At 41.5% G+C, this 12,234-nt stretch overlaps 1 protein-coding gene across 1 annotated transcript in view; it reads left to right on the top strand.

The window, feature by feature from the left end:
• AKAP6 (A-kinase anchoring protein 6) overlaps positions 1–12,234 on the top strand; it is a 214,758-nt gene that overhangs the window by 143,942 nt on the left and 58,582 nt on the right. Inside the window, exon 9 of the mRNA XM_066630892.1 lies at positions 11,920–12,066. Coding sequence (XP_066486989.1) covers positions 11,920–12,066 — 147 coding nt within the window. The remainder of the gene's footprint in view (positions 1–11,919; positions 12,067–12,234) is intronic.

The raw sequence follows: 12,234 nt of genomic DNA, 5'->3' as shown, positions 1-12,234 counted from the left end.
GGGAGGGATCGCTTGCACGCTGCGGTGAGGCTCCCTGCAAAATTTAGTGCTTTGCCCCCCCTCTAGTTACACCACTGCTTGTGAGGGAGATTTTTTTTTAAAAAAATCTTTATTTATGGTAATAAAACCAAGCAAAAACTTTCAAACCCTTGTTGCGGAAGAATTATCGCCAGCCAGTAGCTCCGTGGGGCTTGTACGGCTAAAAGCCACAACAGACTTTGTAACGCAATGATGTAATCTTGGCTTTGTGTCATTTACATTCACCCTAAAAAAACAATTTTCCTGAATAGACAGGCTGACAACAATATTGTTCAGTGTTGGATTTTATTTGGATTGCTTCCAAATTGCTCACATGCCTCCCCAGGAACACACCAGGCCTGCTGCAGTTTTTTGCTCTGAATGTTCTCCTTGCCTCAGATTTTATTTTGCTTTTAAAGTCTCAGTCATGTTTGCGAAACTAACCAGCCTGGCCACAAAATTAGGATGTATCTTGCCGAGTGCATTCATTTTACTTTTTGCATATTTTTTCCCGAGGTCATGTCAAGGTTAGTTTGAATTCCATCCTACATTAAGACTTCTTTCACAGCTATTTAGCTCTGCAGCCTACTCCCCGCTGGGGTCTGCCCCTTGGGCACGTCAAAGCTTCAGACCTGACAAATCACACACAGATGAAGCTGTACAGTTTTTTAAACAGTTTCATCAGTAATGTTTGCCTGTACAATATGCTTCTTATACAGGAGTATATTCTCTTGATTGCAATATTGTGGAAACGGATTTCTGTATGCAAAACACGGTTTCCGTTCAGGAGCTGCTAAATCTGAGGCATTGAACAGTTATGGTTGGAATGACATTGCAGTTTACTCTGATGGAAGTGCCACTGAAAATGAATAGGGATTGCTCATGAGTAAATAACTTGGTCCTTATTCCAGATTCTGAGACGAACTTGCATCATATAGTATGTAATAGCTAGGAAGTCCCTGGTTCACAGTTCACCCCTGACACAGACCTACAAGGCTCCCTTTGTCAAGCCACTTTCTGCTAGCCTTAGCCCACTCACCCTCCCATCTGCAATATGGTCCTACCCTACAGGGCTGTTGTAAACATTAGTGAGATGAAAATTTATAACGTGCTTTGAGCAATCAAATGCACTGTATAGGTGCTAGATATTAAAAGTTAATTCAAATACTTTTATTAGTTATAGGATATGGCTCTAATTATAAATTGGGGAGGCAGGAGAGCTTAAATCAATCAAAGTTAGCAAAGTATTCCAAATTGGTGACTTGTCCAAATTCCAAATCTTGTCACAGTAGTTCTTGCAGAGGGAATTTCTGTTGATCTCATTTGGACTCCTTAAATGAGCAATTGCTTAAGTGCATTAAGAAAGAACATGCTGTATTTCAGTCTGACTTCACCCTTGCTTTGCATGTGTGTGTTTCACACAATACATTTTAAAACAGCTTAAATTCACAAACGCAGATTGAAATTTTGGAAAGGATTGTGTGAATGAGGTGTAACTACTGAAGCGTGTGCATGAGAAAAGCATACAAATAAAAAATAGATGCAGCACATATTATATGACATGCATTAGGAAATGCTGCATATACGTTCAGATATTGAAAATCTGATAGTATAACAACATTTCTTGTTTTAATAGGTGACACCGAAAGTCTCAAGGCCCCTAATGACTATATTAGCCAACAATATATCCGTAACAGGCTTAAGCTGTTCAGGATTTTAAAAAGCAGCTTACAGTCTTCCAGGTTTTCATTGGACAAAGTGCCCTGCCTTCTGCAAATTGCTTGATTGACTGATGAAGTGCCATAATTATAGCTGTATTGCCATTTTGACAAAGCCACAATAACAGATTGTAGTTTAGTTCCCACTTCAGGCACACAACTCTTTGCATTACAAAACCCAGATTTACTGGTCTAATTCTTATTCAGAACAAAAGACACCTGGAGATGCTAACTGTATACTAACAAGGAAACTTAGACCCTAGGAAATAATAATATTGGCGTACAACTGGGGTTTTTTGTACAGTTATTTCAGGAGGAATGGTATCTAATGAAGAGTTGTCTAAAGGGCTGCTTGTTTGGAACTAATTAAAGACAGATCTCCTAAATAGCAAAAGGATCATGGGAATTGCATGAGGTGTCTGGAGACTTGTTATTCTTTTGGCACTCTGAGTGGATTGTTGAAGTTGTTAGTCTAGAAATAAAGCAACCTAATAAAAACTCCTATTCCCCCCCCCCCCCAGTATTGGCTAAACCCCACTGTATTTGTGTTGCTGCTGCTGTTGCAATAAGATTCCCATCACTGGTCCAGAGTCTTGAAGAAAACATTTTTTTGCATTAACACATGATGGTGAGAAGAGACCTGCGCTGCCTTCACTGCATGCATTTTCAGCCTTCAATTAACGTGAAAGCAGTACAATGCGTCTGCAACTTCTCTTGCCTAGAGATGCACCATTTATCATTGCAGTTTTACATTGACCTTGACACCCACTTCATTAGAATAAAGATTGTCTACCATTTAGGTTACATTGTTCCTCTGCACAGAGACCCCATGCAAATTTCTGTTCAGATAGAAGAGCTGTGAGCCTGTCAGAGGTCATCTGCATTAAATGATTGCAGCTATTTTCCAACTGCTTCTTTTCATTCTACTCAATTCAGGCTGGGAGGATCAATCAAGCTTTCTGCCTGAAACAGTGGGACTGCTGGGAATATAACTGTTTTTGGTGGTACTGGGTATGCCCTAAACAGTATTAAATATTTAATATAAACTCATTAAAGGGCAAACAGATATTACAGTTACAGTAAAATTTAAATGGTTTGGATCACCTTCTTTCACAAAAGAAGAGCAATTGGTATAAATCCTATATTTTACTAGAGAGAAAAATGAGTCCACTAAGTTATTACAGCTTTTCTTCCATTGAAACATGACAGTGACGTCGCTGGGGGAAAAAAGAACAAAACTCTATGATGAAATATTAGAAGCCTTGGCTGTTGTGTATATTTTATATTCTTTATCTGGAATTCTTGGAACAAAATTAATTGTTGTTTTGCAGCTGGAGAAGCACTAAGCTTTGGATTTCATGTATCAATAAAGCAGAGGTTTTCATTTGTCCTCAAAAGAGATCTAATAATAAGTTACTGGTCTTCTCCTTGAGTTTCAGAGTGATATAATTGGAATTAAATTATTAATGAGAGATACTTTTAAAAAGATTGTTTTATGATCTTCTATTAGGAGATTTGCAATTCATTTTCATATTTGTAGTTTGATTTATATTAAAAATAATGCAATCTATGTCCAATTAACAATACATGGCCAATGTAATATGATTTCTGGATCATGCGAATGGAATGAGCTGGAAGAAGAAAACGAATTCTTTGCCTCAGATGTTATTTGCAGTGTGAGTTCTGGCAATTTTAAATGACATTGCACTTTTTAATTTTTTTTTCCCCAAGACTCAGCAGCAAATTTATCCCAATCAAGAAAACTTATTATTAATTTACAAGGACAACTGTAGGAGTCTTTTAATAATTTCCCTATGCAATTATTTGCCATAAATTGATAGTAGGGGAATGCAAGAAGTTTGCAAGAAATAATGGCTGCTATTTGTCTAGACAAAATACTCGTCCAAGGACTTGAACACTGTCCAGACATTCTGGATGTATTGGCTATGTATGAAATATAACCAAGCCTCTGGACTGTTTGTAAAATGTCTCGCTTTGGTATTACGAAAAAGGTGGGTGTCTAAGAGCCGTTCTGAAGGGTAGTCTGGCCTCTAGCAGATTCCTTCACTCTGCATGTATACAGCTGAGCTTTGCACCCTGGACTTTGGAATAAAAAGACTCTTTGTTCATCAATGAATGGCATTAGGCATGGGCTTCCTAAGGGGCCACCATGAAGCCTAGGCATGAAGAGTACAAACACTAGCCAGCAAGCACAATAAGAGTGTATATGTAGACAGATGACAGACAAAATATCATGTTATATGCGCATGAATTTTTTTAGTGCAGCATGTTTTTAGGAATGTGTGTATCCCTGGGCAGTGCTAGAAACATTAGACATTTTTAGTGGCAGTAGAGAGGGAATTTTTGGACTCTGTGTGTGTGTGTGTGTGTGTGTGTGTGTGTGTGTGTGAGTGAGTGACACACACACACACACATACATCTGTCTACATATGGCAATTACTTTCCTGCAGGAGAGACCCTTTGAAAACATTTGCACTGTGATTGCAGTAAGCTGCCAGCAGGTCACTTAATTCCTGAAGTCAGTGGGTATAATTAAAATAAGTCTAAAATGTGTTGGGTAAAGTGTCAGAAAGCACAGGAGCCCTCCAAACACCGGAACCTGCTTCCAATCGCGCAAAACTTTTCAGCGGCTTAATTCTTCTCTACTGCCATAGCCAGAGCTCCACTGTGTGTTCAGTGTGTCTGGTGTCTTTTCACTCCAACCAACAGAAGCACCATACAAAAGTCTTACAATGGATGTCTTAATCTCTCTGTGTGCTTTTCCAGCATTATTTTGAATTCCATCATGCAGCCTTTTTTTCCATTCCTCTTCTGAAGTTTTATTACAACAACAGAATTCCCAGGGAGCTTTAGGCGCAAGGGCTGCATAACATTGCCCTAGCGTTTCGCTCCAGGGAGGGAATACGTATCCCGACCCAGAACATCTTTTTGTGACGTTCCTCCTGCTGAAAGATTATGCAATGAAGTCTGACCATGTTAATAAATGTGTACAGGTTTTCTTTTCTTTCTTTTTTTGGGTATGATTTTTATTTACCATGTGGTTGGCACCTACAAACCTTTCATGATGATTTCTTTCTTTGACCTCTCCGTGACTAGGCAGCTTGTTCCTTAACACTGAAGGAGACAGAAAAAAAATGCTTTAGTTCCTCAATGAGCGCCTTCTAGGCCAGTTTCAAAATGGCTTATTCTTCTGGTTTCCATGGTGACAATTAATGTTGTTTCAAGGCATTGTTCCAGACTATTTGGACAGAATTTTGGGGTGTGATTTTTCACACACACACACACACACACACACACACACACACACACACACGGAGAGAGAATTTTTAACAAAAAAGAAAACTTTAGCAAACATGGATCACAAGTTTCTCAAGATACTTTTTTTCTCTGAACGTCTTATTTTCTGACAAATTGGCTTAGGAAAAAAAAAAACCCTTTAAAAACAGCCAGCATGATTGAACGACACATCTTTCATTACATTTTGTTTGTTTTGCTTCTTCTTTTTTTAAACATCGAGATAGTTTGTGCAAACCAATGCTGGGAAGAAGAAGAGAGCCAGCCAGCCAAAATGCCTTAACTTGAGGGTGCAGCCACCTTTCACTTTTGAATAGCAAGTCCCTATTTCTGCTCAGGTGCCCACAGTCACCTACTGTCAAAAAAACATGTTTTGAGGGCCTTTTGTATGAGGCAGGTGCTGTAGAAAATGAAATATTAATGGTTTTATTGGCTGCAGCCATTGTTGGGGAGGGGAGGCAGGAAGGGCTTCCTGTGACTTTTTCACATTCTTAATCTCATTTTTGGCTATTGAACAGTAATCTATATCATAACATTCGCAGCCTGTCACAATGGAGCAGACTTTGCTCACTTAATGCCGACGGTAGAATGAATATGAAGATTAAATTATCTTCTCACCACAGGATAAAGAAGCCCTACTAGACTGGGGTTGTGCAGCACTGATAGAGCCGGGTAGCTCATTTTGCCGGAGAGTGTAGGTGTTTGATTGGGGAGGGGGGGAGAAAGCACAAGAAAGCATTAGCAGTACCATGTTGTGCTATCAGAACTTCAGCCCACAGTGCAGCGAACACTTTTCTCACACTGAAATAAAGAACTTCACTTTAATTTCTCTACCCTCAAACAATACTGCACTGGCTGTTCTCCTCTTAGCCAGTACATCATGCAATTAAATGGATTTTTTTGCAGCGTTCCTGCCACTGCTTCATGTATTTTCCATCCATCACTATCTTTCATCATGCTGTTTGTACAGTAGGTTACACAGTGAGGAAGAGACAGAAAGCATAAACAAAGCGTGTTTATTTTTTAATGTCATCATCTTTTAGAGCATCTGTCACAGGGACTCTTGGTGCCGTGCTGCCTAGCAAAGGCTGTTTATTTAGCACAGAAAATTAAATGATACGTATTAAGTCTTTATGATAACTAGAACATTATTCTCCAGCAGCATATGCTGCCCATTTTGTTTCGTTATTGATCTTGCACAACTCCAGAGCACCGCCAAAATCCGTGTCAGCCAACAGCCGCTGAAGCCAGCCTATCACAGGTGAAAAATATTAACTAGCCAAGTCCACAACAGTGTCAGGCAGCTAGAGGACTCCCTCAGTCTATTAATCCACTTGGCACAAAGAGAGAAGTAAAACCAACTGGAATTCAGTGCCGAGCTGAAATGGACTTGGATTTCCCCTGATATTATGTGTACTTACAGAAATAATTATGTAAATCCTTTCCAGCTATATCATCTTTAAATAGAAATCAGATTACATAAAGCAGATTGTAATCTCCTCTAGTCACCCGTTCCAGCTGAAAAGGCAATCATATAGCGTAAGCATCCTTGTTGGCAATTTTAGCCAAGAGAAATGGGTGTCTGCTGTGTGATCCTGTCCCACAATTCCAAACCTGATTGCCTCTTGTTAATGCACATTTTTAGAAACATCTCGTTTCTTTTCGTGCATTGAAATACAAGTTTTGTGATGCATATTCATGCTTATTTTGGATACACCAACCAACACCTGATCATTAATAATGAGAAATGCTTTAAATCACCTCATTTAAAACATTTTGCTCTGTGATCCACAAATGACTAATATTTGAAGTTGGCAAAATATAAATGATATTCATGTGCAGTGCAAATGAAAGATTAAAATATGAAACTAACAATATGCAAAGATATTCATGCAAATGCTGAGGGTCTATTAGCTGAAACAGTGATTTCACACCTTTCTTATTTCTTGTAAGAACTCTCTAATTGTAGTTTTGTTTTGTTTTGTTAGACAGCGTGTTCATGGATCTGGCAAAAGTACCCATGTTTTAAACATTCTTTATTCTAGTTTGACTTTGCTATAGTTAGCCCTGACTTTCATTTTTGTTTTTCTGCAACAGGAACAGGAGTAGCTTTCTTCACTGAGTTCCAAGGAAAGGAAGCTTAGTGTTTAGCATGCAATCTGCTAATAGCTATGGCTGATTTATGTAGGCCTTTTAAATGCTTTTTGGATAATTGTGTTTCATACTAGTATCCAAATAAGAGGTACATTTTGGCACTGTTTTCCCATAAACATTTTTTTAGTACTGAACAGGAAGAAGGAAATAGTACAGGTTTGCCCCAGTATCTGTGGGGGTTCCATTCTAGAACCCCTAGCGGTGACACAAAACCACGAATACCAGGGAACACCCCTCCACCCTCCAGAGGTGAGGGGAGCCTCGCCTCTGGAGGGCCCTCTGAGCCCAGCAGAGGCCATGTACTCTCCGTGAAACCGGAAGTGACATTTTTAATGCCTTAAGGCAGGGGTGCCCCAACCCTGGCCCGGGCGCCACTTGCGGACCTCGGGAACTCCTAATCTGGCCCATGGGAAGCCCCCAATATCTAATGAGCCTCTGGCCCTCCAGAGACTTGCTGGAGCCCGCGCTGGCCCAACGGAACTGCTGTCAGCATGAGAGTGACTTCTTGCATGAGCTGTGGAATGAGGGCTCCCTTCACTTCTTGCTGTTTCACATCTGTGAAGCTGCAGCAGCAGTGAAGGAAAGGCCAGCCTTGCTTTGTGCACAGCCTTTTATAGGCCTTGAGCTATTGTGAGACCTTCATTCATTCATATGTCCCAGCTGTAATATATACATTTATGCAAATTTATGTAAATTTATTCAAATTTGAAATGTAAATTAATTCCTTTTTTCCCTGGCCCCTGACACAGTGTCAGAGAGATGGTGTGGCCATCCTGTCAAAACGTTTGGACACCCCTCCCTTAGGCATTAGGAGGCCCAGGGAAGCTCTTAGTGGCATACACGGCGGGGGGGAGGTGTGGGCAAGCCTCAGACCCAATCCACATATAAGTGAATACGGGATCTATGGATACAGGGGCACCTCTGTACAGTGGTGTCACTAGAATTTGTGTCACCCGGTGCGGGAAGTTTGCGCATCACCCCATGTAGTGGGCGGGGCAACGCCCCAGGTGGTGGGCGTGGTGATGTACCATCACCCTGCCCCCACTGGTTTTTTGGCTGTACCTTTTGGTAGAATACAGATATTTCAATATGGCTTGTTTCATTGCATTCTGCATGAAATTACACATTGATTGATATATAACATGATGGTCTTATTCCTCCAAATTCTGATTTTAGTGATTTTGAAAACTTGTAGAGTCACACACACACCCATGTCAACTTACTAACACCTTACTGCAGCAGTTCTCAAACTTTTAGCACTGGGACCCACTTTTTGAATGATGAATCTGTCCAGGACCCATTGGAAGTGATGTCATGGCCAGAAATGACATCATCAAGTAAATTAAAATTAATAATTATAAATAATTAAATTAAAATAAAAGAAATAATTAAATAAGGGGGAGCCAGTCCTGTTCCACCAAGTGAATCTATTTATTATTATAAATATATTATAAATATTATAATTATAATAATAATTATTATTATTAACAGTATTTATATACCACTTTTCAACTAAAAGTTCACAAAGTGGTTTACAGAGAAAAATCAAATAACTAAATGGCTCCCTGTCCCAAAAGGGCTCACAATCTAAAAAGATGCAACACCAGCAGACAGCCACTAGAACAGGCACTGCTGGGGTGAGGTGGGCCAGTTACTCTCCCCCTGCTAAATAAAAGAGGAGCACTCACTTGAAAAAGTGCCTCTTACCCAATTACCAGGGGTTAATCTACTCTGAAGTAAGTCCTATTGTGGTCAATGGGGCTTACTCTCAGGAAGGTGTGGGTGGGATTGCAGCCTGTGAGCCCAATCCTATGCATGACTACTCTGAAGTAAGTCCCATAGTGGTCAATGGAGCTTACTCTGTAGTCTGCCTTCAATAACACCCCCCAAAAAGAACCAGTGTGATTTCCAGCCCTCCCAGTGCGCAGTTGAAAGTTCTTCTATTTCAGAGAAGACCCACAAAGATCAATACAAAGACCCACCTGGCTTTGCAAGTGCAAAACAGAAAACATTCCCCTTACCATTCAAGCCTCTTTTTTGTCCTTCTTAGTGGGGGGGGGCTGCCTTCTGGAGCATTTGTTGCACTCCAGCTCCATCGGATCGGGACTCTTCTGGTGGCCTCACATTCCTCTTTGCCTGGCCTGACCACCAGCCAAGGCACGTCTGCCTACTCATGAGTAAACACGATCATGTGGCTGAGTTTGCTTTCCATAGAGCTCAATAGACTGCAGGAGGGAGGGAAGGACCTCCTTCTCAGGTGTTGGGGGCTGCATTCATTGGATGATGACCATTCTGACTTCCTTGGAGTCCTCTCACCTGCCCTTTCTGACAGAGTAAGGCAAGTCCGCCTACTTGTGAGTAAACGTGGCCACCTGGCTTCATTTCGGGCTCAGACTCTCAGCTGGGAGGGGGAGATTCTTGGGTGTTTTGGGGGGGCTGCATTCATTGGATCGGGACCATTCTGGTGTCATTGGCTTCCTCTCAGCCTGCCCTTTCTGACGGACTAAGGGAAGTTCACCTACTCATGAGTAAACATGCGATATGGCTCACTTTCACTTTCTATAGGGCTCAATTCGTTTTTTCTTTCCGGTTTTTTGGTCATAACTTTTGAATGAAAGGAGCAATTTCGATTCTGTTTTTTGCATTGCATTCAGCTGGACATTCTGCATCCAACGGTGTTGGCACGATGGGGTAGCACCCTCCATCCCCAGGGTGCATTACCTCGTGCGGTCCACACCCCCCGCACTTCCTAGCGATGCCAGTGCCTCTGTATGTGCAAGTGAGCAAGAGTTCTAGAAACATGGCAAACTGGACAATTAACTAAACTGGCCATGGGCAAAACCTGTGACCTTCCCCTAAATTGGCCATAAGTAGATATTGTTTACTTTTTCTTATTTAAAGAATAACTCACATTCACTTCTGTGGGAAAGCATACATTGAAGTATGGTCTGGTCTAGAGGAGGTAAAGGTCTGGTCTAGAGGGTAGAGCCTCCATTTGCCTGAAGATAACATCCACAAGGTCGCCAGTTCAAGGCCACTGGCACCGTGCAACCTTGAAGCAGCTGACAAGCTGAAGCCGAGCTATTCTATCTGCTCTGAGCGTGGGAGGATGGAGGCCAGAATGTGAAACCAGATCAGAAAGAAACACCTGAATGTTGTGGTTCTTGAAAGAAAGAACCTTCTTTCTACTGTAAAAATCCCTACGGGGATTTAATCAGCCTGCCTATGTAAACCGTCTTGAATAAAGACCAAGAAAGGCGATATATAAATACCTGTATTATTATTATTATTATTGTTGTTGTTGTTGTTTAAGTACTTGTGGACAGCATTGCAGAGGGGACAAAAGTGGACTGGACATTGAATGTCCAGGCCAGGGGACCCCAAAGGTAGGCTCATAAGAACATAAGAACAGCCCCACTGGATCAGGCCACAGGCCCATCTAGTCCAGGTTACTGTATCTCACAGCGGCCCACCAAATGCCCCAGGGAGTACACCAGATAACAAGAGACCTCATCCTGGTGCCCTCCCTTGCATCTGGCATTCTGACATAGCCCATTTCTAAAATCAGGAGGTTGCGCATACACATCATGGCTTGTACCCCGTAATGGATTTTTCCTCCAGGAACTTGTCCAATCTCCTTTTAAAGGCGTCTAGGCTAGACGCCAGCACCACATCCTGTGGCAAGGAGTTCCACAGACCAACCACACGCTGAGTAAAGAAATATTTTCTTTTGTCTGTTCTAACTCTCCCAACACTCAATTTTAGTGGATGTCCCCTGTTTCTGGTGTTATGTGAGAGTGTAAAGAGCATCTCTCTATCCACTCTGTCCATCCCCTCCATAATTTTGTATGTCTCAGTCATGTCCCCCCTCAGGCGTCTCTTTTCTAGGCTGAAGAGGCCCAAACGCCGTAGCCTTTCCTCATTAGGAAGGTGCCCCAGCCCAGTAATCATCTTAGTCGCTCTCTTTTGCACCTTTTCCATTTCCACTATATCCTTTTTGAGATGCGGCGACCAGAACTGGACACAATACTCCAGTGTGACTATACTGAGAAATGTACGTGCCCACAGCATTCTGCAGCAAACAACCCTTTCTTGTAAGAGTGAGCATTTTGCTGGTATATATTTATGCACCTGCATGCTATATAGCATATTCATCTCAGGTGTTTAAGAAACAGAACTCAGTTGTGCAGATAAAGACATGGTCCATGTAGACAGGAACTAGTTTGGTTCACAAGTTCTCCCATTTCATTCTCTGGAGAAAAGGCTGAGGATTGCACAATGAGTTCTGCATGCTTGAAGGGGACTTTGGGTTTAAGGGAACACACATTCCCTTATCTTGAGGAGGCCACTGTGACTGCTGCCAACCACAGGATGCAATGCATGCCCTGTTGGCATGGCTGCATCAGGCTGAGAGAGAGTGGTTCACCTAAAGAAATGGAATTTGAACTTGATTTGTAGCTCAGACTCTTATCCAGTTCACTACATCAACTCCCCAGCACAAGTTACAGCAGGAAGTCTGTTGGGGGCATGACAAAATCTGGACCACTCAAGAAGCTGGTGATGGTGGAGTGGGGAAATATTTAGACCGCGCCTGAGCATCCCTCCCCATGCACTCATGTTCTTTCTCCAGTCTAGGTGAAAAATTTCCATTCTAAGATGTCACTTAATTGAGAATATTGTACTTTAGCTGACTCATTTCTTTTTTTCATTTTAGAGGTACAGTGTAGAAATGTCAATCAGACACCCCAAAAAGATGGAATTGCTGACTAAGGTCGAAGTTTTGAAGAGAAGTGGCGTTTTACTACCCAACGATCTCCTTGAAAAAGTGGATTCAATTAATGAAAAATGGGAACTGCTTGGGGTATTTGCATTTTTATTACTGTTTGTGGGTTATGTGTACATTTTTTGTGTCTTGAAGTATGCTGTCTGTCTGACTTCTAATTTGAAGCACAAATATCTCTTTCATTCAATTCACTACATACATTTCAAACAAGCCACTCCTGCTATTACAAAAAAAACAAAAACAAAC

This window comes from Tiliqua scincoides, chromosome 1, assembly GCF_035046505.1.
Source record: "Tiliqua scincoides isolate rTilSci1 chromosome 1, rTilSci1.hap2, whole genome shotgun sequence".
Classification (NCBI taxonomy): domain Eukaryota; kingdom Metazoa; phylum Chordata; class Lepidosauria; order Squamata; family Scincidae; genus Tiliqua; species Tiliqua scincoides.
The sequence above is the reverse complement of the archived record's forward strand: the minus strand, read 5'-3'. Positions and strand labels throughout refer to the sequence as shown.